The sequence below is a fragment of the Desmodus rotundus genome, chromosome 3 (assembly GCF_022682495.2).
Source record: "Desmodus rotundus isolate HL8 chromosome 3, HLdesRot8A.1, whole genome shotgun sequence".
Taxonomy (NCBI): domain Eukaryota; kingdom Metazoa; phylum Chordata; class Mammalia; order Chiroptera; family Phyllostomidae; genus Desmodus; species Desmodus rotundus.
In genome coordinates this window covers 25,400,948-25,413,636 of record NC_071389.1, presented here as the reverse complement: position 1 = coordinate 25,413,636, position 12,689 = coordinate 25,400,948, and the positions used below count along the sequence as shown (strand labels likewise).

The 12,689-nt window shown below is 40.4% G+C and overlaps 1 protein-coding gene across 18 annotated transcripts in view; it reads right to left on the bottom strand.

Annotated features, from left to right (window-relative positions):
- MACF1 (microtubule actin crosslinking factor 1) overlaps positions 1-12,689 on the bottom strand; it is a 320,700-nt gene that overhangs the window by 106,601 nt on the left and 201,410 nt on the right. For 12 of the 18 annotated variants that reach the window (XM_045190859.2, XM_053920914.1, XM_045190876.2 and 9 more), the window contains 5 exons: positions 5,904-11,351; positions 5,219-5,368; positions 3,789-4,004; positions 3,552-3,701; positions 1,082-1,315 (listed from right to left, as the gene is read on the bottom strand). The exons of the other annotated variants lie outside the window; for them this stretch is intronic. In XM_045190859.2, the coding sequence (XP_045046794.2) occupies positions 1,082-1,315; positions 3,552-3,701; positions 3,789-4,004; positions 5,219-5,368; positions 5,904-11,351 (6,198 nt within the window). The remainder of the gene's footprint in view (positions 1-1,081; positions 1,316-3,551; positions 3,702-3,788; positions 4,005-5,218; positions 5,369-5,903; positions 11,352-12,689) is intronic. 18 annotated transcript variants of the gene reach the window in all.

Sequence of the window (12,689 nt, the reverse complement as noted above, 5' to 3'; positions counted from 1 at the left end):
TCTGAAAAAAGCAAAGCAAACAAGTTAACACACAGACATATACATGCATTCAGGGAAAATATATAGAGAAGCAGAACATTTCTGACAATAACAATGTTAATAAACATTGTGAAATTAATTATGTGCTCAGAGAGAGTGTTCACATGCAGTTGTATCACCTGCTGAAACAACTAAGCAGTAATAAAAGACATGGAATTGACTAACCTGATCTCCTTTAAACCTGACTTTTGTCAAAAGCTCGATTCTACTTTGCACAGTATTTAACAAAGCAGACCCTGAGATGGAGTTGCTAGTGATAATGACAATTCTAATATCTTCTTGTTGAATTCCAACTTATTATTAAAAAAGCAGAAATGGCCTAAGCAGCGTTCTTGGTATTCTAAGGTTATGTTACCATCAATGCAATTATGTTGAGTTTTGCAAGAAGAGGGTTGCAATGGAAGGTAGTAGGGTGGTTAGTTCTTTCCCCCTGAAAATGTATTATTCCTGCTTCAACACATGGTTTTCTATGATTATATATGCAGTGGGCACTACAGTGTGAAGAATGGTGCTACACAGTAATAATGATTTAAGAGGTGCTAAAAATTAATATGATTCTGATAAAAATTTCCTTGTCGGCTGTTGGAAAGTTGTCAAGGAATTTCAGTATTAATCATCTGAAAAGCCCCAGAATAAAACTGATTTCAAAACCATTCTTCTCAAGAGCTCAGAGTACCTAAATGTTCTTAAGAGCCTTAAAAAGAATGCTAAGGGACAAAAAAGGGCTGGGGATATGATTTTCATTTGAAAGGCAGAGACAATGAGACATAGTGAGGGGAGAGTCTTATTAAAAAGAAAATACTTGCACATGCATACACATGTAAACAACATATATTCTCTCTCTCACACACACATAAAACCAAAAACATGGCAAGAAAAACAGAACAGCTGCCTCCTGGACCAGAACCAAGCTGGCTTGAATGAAATTTCGAAATTGGTAAACACAGGCTCCTGGAATCGTGGTAGATATATTCTAGCCAGAAAACCCAAACGCACGACATCCCAAACGACAAATTGAGCCCAGAGGCTGGTTCAGTCTGACCTTGACCAGGGCTGCCTTCTCCGTTTGTTGAAGATGACCCTGCAAGGCATTCATCTGAGCTGCAGTCTGCTCCACAAGGTCCTGGAAAGACCTCTGCAGTTCACTCAGAAGCCTCAGCATCTGTCGGCTCTGCTGAGGGGACAAGTCCTGAGCATGCTTGGAGACAAACACCTGAGTATCAAAAGCAAGAGCATCCAGCTGAGATTTCCTTTCAGCCATGGGCTGTTTCAAATCCTAAAGTAAGTAGGGAAAGGAAAAAAAAGAGAAAAAAAGAAAGAAATGAAACTTCTAATTCTCTATTGAAGCAGAGGCTGTTGGTTCTAATCAAAGAATCAACATAATCAATGAGAGGTTAATTGCCTGTATTTTTATAATTGACACTGATAATTTCTAGAGTCAAATCACCACTGGAAGGAAGTCTCTCTCGCGTCTGGTCTCTACACACTCATAGATTATAATTAGGTTTCCTTTACTGCATATTGATTTTCCAACGCAGCAAGCTTTTATTTATTTATGTTAACAGGATTATACTAGAGCTAATGTCAGATACCTATAAAACCATTTTTTTAAGGTTTGGAAAGTATAACATGAATTTCTGGTCTGAAATATATCTGCCTAATTGTATTTTCTTAGGTTGAAAATGTATTTGTGTTTGTCCAACAGTGAGTTGCTGGTAGGTGAGAAGTGAGAAAATATTTATTTATTCAATTAAAATTTGATTTTTACAGTAAACAGTGTTGCTTATACAGTTTATAACTGTAAAGGATTACAGTCAGACTTCCTTATATATAATTACATTGCTCCCATAAACCAGTAAAAGTGCCTGAACACTACAATGATCTATTTTCAGATAATTAAAAGCATGTAATTTTTCCACAAAAATTTGGTGACCCTCAGCTGTAATACTGGATGCAATAAAAACAATTAATAAATCTACATCTCTATTATTATGAAATTGAGAGCAGTCAGCAATACTGCAAAGCAGGCTGGGAGGGTTTTGTGGGTATTTATCAGTAGACCATGCTTCCTTCACCTGTGAACACAGGGATCTGGGAAACTATCACTGGGAAACAAGGCTGAGACTGTGGCTCTCTTCCCACGAAAGAATGCATATAACTTACAACAGGGGAGAAACCAATGCAGGAGACGCTATGCGTTTTTGTATCTCATACTACATCACAGGGATTTTTCTCACCGTTCTCTCTCTTTCTTCCATACTTAAATAACTTTTTAACTTTTCAATTATAGTTGACATACAGTAATACATCACTTTCAGGCACACACCCCAGTGCTGAGACATTATATAACTTACTAAGTGATCATCTGGATAAACCCAGTAGACATCTGACACCACACGTAGTTCTTAGGATATTATCGACTGTTTCCTATGCCGCACTTTACATTCCCATAACTATCGGGTAACAACCAATTTGTTCACCCTTGCTTCTTTATCATACCCTGTCAGTGAGCATTCTGCTACCCATTCCCCTAGCTGTATCTTGGACAAAAGGGTATGAAAGAAGAAGGCAGGTCAATTCTTGCAAGATAAAGAGGAATGAAGTTGTACACAAGGAGCCTGACCATGGACAGACCTTTATGTCTGCTTAAGACTGGGGAACAGGGAGAGTGTGGAACAAAAGGAGAAGACATCTTTGGTTCTGCTCTGACTTTTTGAAAGAGTTTAAGGAGAGGGGTATCTATAGCAGAGAGCATACAAACCTGTGTAATATCTAATAGTATCTTAAGTATAACTCCCCCCAAAAAGGGACAATGTTGGGGGGAAAACCCTCTGGCTCGTATGTATCTTAGAGTCTGTATCTTTCACTGATTTAAAAAGTATCAATTAATTTGGGGCTAACAAGAAGAAAAGCATCTCTCTAGATCAGGAGTTGGCAATGTATAGTCTCTGGCCAAATCTGCCTGTTGGATTTTGTAAATCAAGTTTTATTGTAACATACCCAAATTGTTCATTTATGTACCACCTATGGCTGCTTTCATGTTTCAATAGCAGAGCTGAGTGGCTGCCACAGAAATGGGCCCTTTGCATATGACCTAAAAGACCTAAAATATTTACTATCTGGTCCTTTACAGAAAAAGTTGCCCAAGCCATGATCTAGACCACAGATCAAAAATTCCCCTGAAATTGATGTGTGTACACAGGATTAGATCTTGAGCAAAATAGGAAGGGACAGGTATTAGGTACGCAGGGGCAAAGAGGCCCTTTGATAACGATAACAGGCCATTCTGGAGACTCAAAGAATAGCTGAAAGGAAAAATAAGCAAAATCTCTAAAGCCCCAGGGGTCTGATAACCTAAAAAACGAATCAGAGCGGACTTTATTACCTCTGGAATGGAAAATCAGACTTTCTAGGAAAGATAAGTACAGATACTGGTTTCTGTAGCAGGAAAATAAACTCGATGTAACTCAAAGGACGAATGAAACATGCTTGAGAACGGGTGAAGAGCTTACCTCACACAGTTGGAGCCGCCGACTCAGGCTGTCGGCATCTGTTTCACTGTCGTATTCCCTGCTATTCAGGATAAGACTGGTATTGCCAACCCAGGCTCTCAGATCTTGAAGTTTGCTTTCTAGCTGTTCATGCTGATTTAACACTCTAGTCTAAAAAAAATAAATGGCAAATTAGATTAAAAAGTCCCCAAGCCTGCCCAGACCTTGTGAGCTTTGTGAACAAAAACAAGAAGCCACCTTTTTTACTTCCACAGTGTCCTGGAGGTGGAGCAGTCTGGAACTCCAGGTGTCACTCACAGAGTTGAGGGACTTGTGAAGATTCTTGGCATCTTTCTCTAGAGCCTTTAACAGTTGAGCAGGGACTTCTTGAGGCTGGCTGATGATAATCTGATGCACACACTCCAATTCCTGACTCACCAAGGCGGACAGATCCGTCAGCTCCTCGTCTAACACCTGAGAGGATAAAGTGGAGTTACTTCCAAAATCAAGTCACTGGATATCTTGTTACATAGGAATCAGCTGTGAACACGTGTTCCTCTCACCTCAGGGCTTCTAAAATGTTTTTATATATATTCATTAGTTTATTTGATTCTCACAATCGCTAATTCTTGAGGTAGGCTGAGTAGATATTATAATTCTGGATTTATAGAAGAGATGCCTCAGCACTTAAATATAAAATTGTTTGGTCTGAGGTTACCCAGACAATAAGCAACGGAGCCAGGACTTGGATTCAGGTTTTCCGACTCAGGGCAGTGTTCCTTCCACTACAATTTACTGCCTCTAAGAATGTCATTATGCAAAGCAGTCAATCAAAAGGACAACTCCTACTCCAAACTCCATGGAGTCAAAGCCAAAGAACATAAAAATATCCCAAGCCAGGCTTCCCACTCAACTAGTCTGCAATATTCTGGCCTTCAGTAGAGAAGCCAGAAATAAGCCCTGGAGAGCTACGTAGTTCTTCTGAGCATCATCCTTTCTTTCCCTTCAGCCACCCTACCCAAGGTCATACTTTAGATAGGGAAAGAGCTGGTAAACCTCCACGACCCCTGCCCTCCCTGTGACTCCAGTCTTGTGATGACTCTTAACCTCAGGTTCCAGTGAAAGCTCCTCTTCCTCCCTCTCAAGGCTAATTCTATGTCTCCTGTAACTTCACGTTCTCCTTTTCTACCTCTTCTTTCTCCTCAGACCCCAAAATCTACTCAAAACATTCCTCTGTCAGTCCACCTCCTTTAGCTACTGTCCTGACTCCCTCCTTGCCTGTACTAGGAAGCTTCTAGAAAGAATGATCTACATTAACTGTCCCTACCTTCCAACTTCCTGCTTATTCTCATGGCAACCTAGTTTACAGTCCACCAAACCACTACACTGAAAATGTTCTTATCAAAGTCACTAGTGACTTTCAGGTGCCAGTCCCCCTTTTAGTCTCATTGTACTTAGTCTCCCCATTGTAATTAACACTGCAGACTACTCCTCCCTTGAGTCTGTCCTGCTGTGTGGTTTTTGTGAGACCAGTATTTCGTGGTGTTCTTCAGAGATCTCCAGTTACATCTTTCCAATCTATTTTTTGTCCTTTATATGGTGGTGTTTTGGACATGTTTTTCTTCCATTCCAGTTTCTATTTCCTCCACGCTGGAGGGCCTGGAGGAACGAAGACTCCGAGAACCTACCTTGGCCTGACACAGCATGTCCTGTAGCTCTTTCAGGCTACGCTCCACGGGTTGAATCTGTTTGGTCCTCATTTCAATGTCTCGTAATAGAGACAGATAGGATACTAGCTTCTCATCATGCTCTAGACAGAGTCGTCGGTTAAATATATTCTGTGGAGCCAAAAAGACAACTCACTCAGACCTAACATACTCCTTTAAGTCTGTTTTTTACAACAGGCTGGATCTTACTGATAAATTGAAATTTTTACCACACTTAGGGTGAGATGAAATAACACATGCTATTTTACTTATGTCCTCTCCAATCCATAGACAAAAAGTGATTTTTTTAACTTCCTGAGGGAGGAGACTCCTAATTATCAATCTGTGAGCACCCTTTTAGCAAAATTTCCCAAACCTATTCTAACTTTAGGTAGCATCACCACAGTATCTCAAATTAGCTCCATTGTTAGTTTCTATGTTAAAATCTTTGCAAATTTCAGAAAGACTGTCAGAGTCATTGCCTAATTTTCCAACAACTGTTAAAAACAGATAATGGTAAACTAAGTTTAGCCATGCCCTTAAATGTATGTATGCATACAATTACATATATATGTAAACTCAGTATCCACTGAAGAGTTAGCATTAAACCAGTTATTTCTTAAAAAAAAAAAAAAGTACAAACACAACACACCACTGGGTAACTTACTTTAGTTGCTCTGGAGGGCTCTGTATTTATAGCCTCATTTCCCTCTCCCCTGGGTGCAGTCAGGAAGGGAGTCTGTTCACTGCCAGGGCTTTCTCTGAGTTTTTCTTCTAGTGTCTTCTCATCCATCTTCACTGCAGGACTTATGAAGGGCCCTGTCTTTTCCCCACTGGTGTCTGGAATAGTGGGACTAATGGTGGCATCCTGAGGCCCTGTACTGTCTTTCTGAGAAACATCTTTAGACAATTTCTCTGGAAGAAGGGGCATTAAGACGCTGGGAACCCCCAGAGTCACTTCACCTTCAATGGACCCTGCATCTGCACCTGTAACTATAGGGTTTGACATTTCTAGAAATTTCTGTCCAGTTACTTTCTGAGTTGTTACCATTTTAGATTCAAGAATTTCACAAAATTCACTATCACTTTTGCTGTCTTGATGATGAAGGTCCTTTTTGACTTCTTTTGGGTCTACTCTAGAAACTATAATTTCTTCAAATTTAAGGGCTTCTGTTGAGTCAAAAGGTACTTCTTGGTATGATTTTTCTTTATATTCATTAGATGAGCAAATCAAATCTTTGGCTTCCTTAGTCTTAGAAGTAACACAGGAATCTTTATAATAGTTGGTCTCCTGTCTGGTAACTCCTTGGAAAGACTGGTCTGTTTTGGAAATTTGGGATGTGTCTGCAACTTGGGCTTTTCCAACTGATTCTTGGTAGTGCAACCCTTTAGGTCTTGGGGTCATAGAAAAGAATGGTTCACTCTGGGCCCCACTTGTAATTTCTTGAGATAAATTTTCTTCTGGTTTTAAAGTCAAGCAGAAGCTTAAATTTTTGGCTTCTCCTTCACTGACCTGATTAGAGTTGAAAGATGTTAAAGCATCTTGATTTCTTATGGAAATTCTTTTGGTTACCATTGGGGAAGAAGAGTCTTCAGCTTTACACAGAATAGAAAATCCCAGTTCTCCATCATCTTTTTTCCCTTTTTCATTTATGGTAATTTCCACTGATGGACTCTTTATACTGGAGTCATGGTCATCTCTAATGCCAGTTTCTTGGTTCAAATTTTCTTCTGAAAGAACTGTTGATTTGCATGTTTTCACACTATCTTCTATAATTATCTCCTTCTCCTCTCTCTTCCTTTTTTCCCTGGTATTAATTGGTTTCTGCATAATCTGCTCACTCAGCAATTTGCCTGAAGTTTCGCAATTTGATTCTTGTGCTTCTGAAATAATTTCTCTTTGGTTTTCCCTTCTTTCTTTATGATCGAAACCCAACACAGACCATTTCATATGAGAAATGATTTCTATTTGTGACATTATTTTTTCCTGCTCTTTATTCATATTTTTTTCCATGTTGCTCCTAGCCACCTCTTTGAGTTTAAAATCACAGACTTCTGAGTGAGGGTGTATCACTGAACCGTGGTCCAATGATTTGCCTTTGCAATTGCTGGGAATTAAGATACTGACAGACTCATTAGCATCTGGAGCAGCTCTCCTTTCATCTGGATCCTTGCACTCCAACTCTTTTAATGAAATTCCCCTGTTCTTTTTTGCCTGCTCCCCACCAGAAACTCTCCTTTTAACCTTTTCCTGTACAGACTGACTTCCAATTTGAAATAATTTCTCACTTTCTTCTTTACCCCAACTCATTTCAGCAGTCTGACTAGAAGTAATTAACATTTCCTTTCTTAGAAATTCCTTCTTTGATTCACATACTTCAATTCCATCTTGCTTTTCGATCTGAGCCCTGTGAGCACTGGACTCTAGAGTATCTATTTCGATCAAAGTTGCCAGTTCAGGGCTGATAAATCTTTTCTCAATAGCTTCCTTTAAACTTACTCTTTGATTGTTAAATATGTCAATGATTCCTCCATTTAGTACCTGATGAGATGCAATAATTCTGACCATGTTTTCATCCACCAATTTCTGTTCCAAAGCTGAAGCTAATGTCAGTCTTTGTCCTGTGGCAGTATCTATGATTCCCCCAGTATTTGCCTGAGCTTCCAGAACCTTCAGTGTAGATGCAAAGTCTACTTTTCCCAGCTGGGTTGCTTGAGACAATGTAAGTACTTTGTCACTCACTCCATCTTTAATGTCTGAGAAGGGAATTACTTCTAGATATCTCTGTCCAGATTCAATATCAATCTTACATTTCTTTACTAATTCTGAATAGGGGACAATTCTGTAATTCTCAGGATCTACAATCCCATGCATCAGTCCTGAAGAAAACGTTGCTTTATTAACTAACAGCCCTTCTTTTTCAGCTTCTGCCAAGGTCAATCTCTGCCCAGAAAGGAGATCCACAAAGCTTCCAGTCAAGGCCTGAATTTCTTCAATTTCTCTTTTCAAGTCTGGGGTAACAAGATCTAATTTTATAGCTTCAGAGAGGGAAATAGTTTCCTTGGTTTCAGGGTGAAAAAACTGATGGAAGCTTATATTCTCAACTTTTTTGAGGTGCTTGGCTAAGTCTTCATCAATGATGCCATTTTTAAAGGCATTATCAACAGAAAGCCTCATCCCAGATATATGGTGAATGATACCTCCATCTACTACCTGCTTAGTCAACAACTGAACGGCCTCCTCTCTCTCCAAAAGTCCTCTGTCAATGGACTGCATAACTGTTAGAGGGGCCTTGCTATCAGGGTCCATAATTCCAGTTGTTTCCATTTGTAAGCTAATTAATCTCTCCCTAACTGTTGTTTCAGCTTCTCTGCCTTTGGAAGCTTTTTCCAGATTTATAAGCTCTGTCTGGTCAGCACTGTCCACCAAGCCAAGATTTAAGGCCAAAGTCACTGAAACCTTTTTGCCTCGTTTCAGGTCAATGATTCCACCAGTCACCACCTGCCCCTCCAAAATTCTGGTGGCTGTCTGTGTGTCGAGCAGTCCAACTGCAACTGCTTCCTTCACTGAGCAGAGTGTGTGGGTACGGGGGTCTAAGACACCGCTAATAGCTCTGTCTGCCAGGAGGACATTATGTAGTAATTTCTCATCCATCAGACCTTCATTGATGACTTCTTCGGTTGTCAGAGATTCACAAGTCTGAGAGTCAAAGAAACCCCGAAACATGTTCAGCTTTCCCATAAGTTTCACAGCGGTGTGACTGGGCACAATGCCTCGGGCTATTGCTTCATTCAGTAAGAGCTGCTGACCTGTCTGTTCATGAAAGATACCACCATCTAGCAATTGTGTAGATAATGTATTTAAGGTAGCTTCTTCAAGCAAGTCTGAAGAATGACTGCGTGACAAGGAAGTTTCACTATCATGATCCACCTCATCTGTCTTTTCTAACATCATTGTATTACCACCCACAATGTTTTGTTCTTCGGGACTTTGTTTATGGATATCTTTACCCAAAAATGTTTCACTTAAGACTTTCTTTTTGTCCAGAGAATGAATATTCATGTCATTTTCAGACTTGAGTTCCAATTCTAAATCTAGAGTTTTCTTTACTTCAAATTGTGACTTTTTGCTTTGGGGTTTTATGAGAGGTCTTCTAGTTTCAGCTGGAGTATGTTCAATTCCAAGTGTGTTTGCTTGTTCTTTCTGACATATAATGGAAGTCTTTGTCAGAGTCTGCCATTCTTCCTTTGGTGTTTCAACAGAAAAAGGATCTCTGTCCACCACCGAGGTCACATCTTCTGCTTCCTCATGGGGTACTGTAAGGAGAAATCCTCTGCTGATGTTTTCTCTGGTAGACACTTCTGTTAGGTCTTCCTTTTTGGTACTTAACAACTGCCTTTTAAACTCTGATTTAACTTGACCTATGACCTTTAAAGTATCAACATTTGGATTTCTTATGTTTTGTTCTACTACAAACAGGTCTTTTTCAGGGTTCTCTATAGAGGAACCTTCTGTTACTACAATAGTCTTTTTGCCTTCTGCTTCGGTGTGATTTGCCTGATCGGGGTATTCCTTGTCTGGAGAAGAGGAGTGGAACTCACGTAGCCTCACAGCCAGCCTATCACAGAAAGTTTCTGTGGTTTTCACATTCGCTGATTCTTGTAAATCCTTGGGAGTTTCTAGTCTCTGGTGTCCACTTCCAAATACTTCTAGAGGACTTGGTTGACATTCACCTTTTGCTGTTAGTTTTTCTATCAGCTCATTGTCCAGCAGGAGCAGCCTCTGTCCATTCCGTACATTAATATAGCTGTGAGTCATCAGCTGAAACAACAGCTTCTCACTATGGCTTGCCATGCCCTCAGCTTGGCCCTTCTTGCACAGGAGACCTGATGCTCCAGGATTAATGTTCTCTTTGCTCTGTTCTGAAGAATCTGCTAATCGCATGTGGGGCATCACATCAGGTATGCAAATTGATTGTAAGTTATTGGCAAGATCTTTGTCCAACATACCACTTTCTACTGCCTTTTTCCAGGACCAAATCTCTGTGGTTGCTGGTAGAAATAGAGCTTCAATGTGCTGTCGTCCATGAAGGATTTTATGAGCTAGCTCAGTAGACACAATACCTTGTTCCAGGGCATCTGTAATTGGGAGGATCTCTCCAGATTCAGGCCACAGGAACCCCATGAATGACCAAAGGGACTCCAGAATCACAAGGGCAATCTTAGCAGCTACTAGATCATTGCTCACTGCTTCATCTATTGTCAGCCTATGGCCAGTGACGGTGTCTATGATGCCACCTGTCTGAAGCTGCCTTATGAGAATAGCACAGGCCATATCTTGGTCAATCAAATTATGTCTCACAGCTTCTTCCACTGTAAGTCTGTGTCCTGTTCTTGGATCTACTATGCCACCAGCAAAAAGCTGAGCTTCCAGCAGCCTGACAGTGACCTGCCTATCTATTAGGCCTTCCTGAACTGCACGGAAAATGCTAACCTTCCGGCCTGATTTCAAGCTCACCATTCCCCCCGCCAATTGCTTGACAGGCAATAATTTCAACCCTGATTCTTGGTGGACAATGCATCTCTGCATCAGATCCAGCAAACCGATTTTCTCAGCTGTGTTGGGATCTATCAAATTCTTGGACAATCTCAGGTGAGACTCTAACTCTGAGTGAAGCCATTCAGTAATGAGGCCCTGGTGAAAAGCCTCCTCTAGGTTAATACAGTTCTCATTAAAGAAGACACTGAAACCTCCAGTTGCTAGGTGAGCTTCTAAGATTTTCAGTCCAACTCTTTCACTGATAATGTTCTTCTCAATTGCTTCCACTACAGAAAGAGGGCCTTTGCTCTCAGTAAGCCTGCTTACTAAGGACAGAGTATCCTGTAGCTGCTGGAGCTGCTGGTACAGCTGGTGACTAATGAGGTTTCTGGCTAGGCCCTCCTCCAAAGAGAGCTTTTCACTGGTCTCAGGGGCAATGAGGCCAGACATGATAACCTGGGATTCCAGCAGCACAAGGCCTGTGTCATGGTCAATGAGGCCCTTTTGCATGGCTCTGAAGATGGGAAATATCTCCACTGTGCCTAGGTCAATCACCCCAGCAACTGCTCTGCAACCCTGAAAGAAAAAATGAAAAAGAAAACTAACTCAGAGAAGCACAAGTGTTGAAAGGAGTCATTCAAAGAACTATACTACAGGGTAGGGCAAAAGTAAGTTTATAGTTGTGAGTACATGAAACACAGAGTTTATTTTTTTATTATTAATTATCGTATTATTTTCCATATGCACAGCTGTAAACCTACTTTTGTCCCACCCTGTATGTCAAATTCTGACCACAAGAAAAATGCAGCCTAGGAATAGCCCCAATAGTAAGAAATATTCTGAAGCCTGGTAGTGTTAATGCTAAAAATTTTTTTTCTAAACTGCAGGACATTTAACATGGCCAGAAGTTCACAGATTGCTTGAAGAATGACAGTATTAAGCATATCTGAATGACAAGCTCTACAAAGTTGCAAGCAGTGAGAGTGCGAGAACAGCTATTTCTAAGATAAACACGCTACAAAGATTCTTAAAACACATACCAGTCCCCTAAAGTGAGAATTCAACCCCATGTAAGCACTTCTCAGTGTTGAAACCCATGTAGAAGACTCTTAAAGTAGTACCTCCCTGCTGATCAGTTCAGCAGGACCACAGGATCCTTCTAGTCCACAGGATTAGAAGAGAGATTTAGGTTTCCTGGTAGCCAAACAACAGCTGTGTGTCTCAGTAAAGGGCCCTGTGTACATCACTCAAGCAGCTGTTCAGCAGTTGGGGCAGTCATACTCTCGGTGGTTAATGCTAGCACTTGCCAAGGCAATGGCTCTGAGTTAAATTAGCTCTAGGAATTGGAATTAGCAAGTCAAGGAAAGAAAAGACTGGAGACCTTGCCTCTGGGACCACTAGTAACTTTTTTTTTATTTCAGGCTAGAATGAGTAGTAACCACCATGATTACAACTACTACTTGTTGGGAACTTAATATATTTATTGAGGCACTAATATTTAAGCCTTGCAACGATCCTAAAAAGAGAATTAGTTTAACCTTTAGTTTGCAGGTAAGAAAATGAGACACGGAGAGAGGTTAAGTAACTTCTTCAAGGTCACAAAACTGACGAGTTCCAGGATTAAACCAAAATCTGACTATATCTTGGGCTGTTATACTGCCTTCCCAATCAGATCTAGAAGAGCATGAAGGATAAGTACAGTAGTTAGCATCTTACATAGGAGTTAGGCTCTGTGGTGAGTGAATACAGCAAAACTTACATATTGTCTAATTTATCCTTGCAAAAAAAAGCCTAAAAGTAGCTCCTTGCCTTTTATTACAAAATGAAGGTATTCAGAAATTAAATCATTCAAGTGTTTTACCACTTACAACACTTCATCACTTTCATTATTTTCCACTTTCTAGCTGTTCTTGC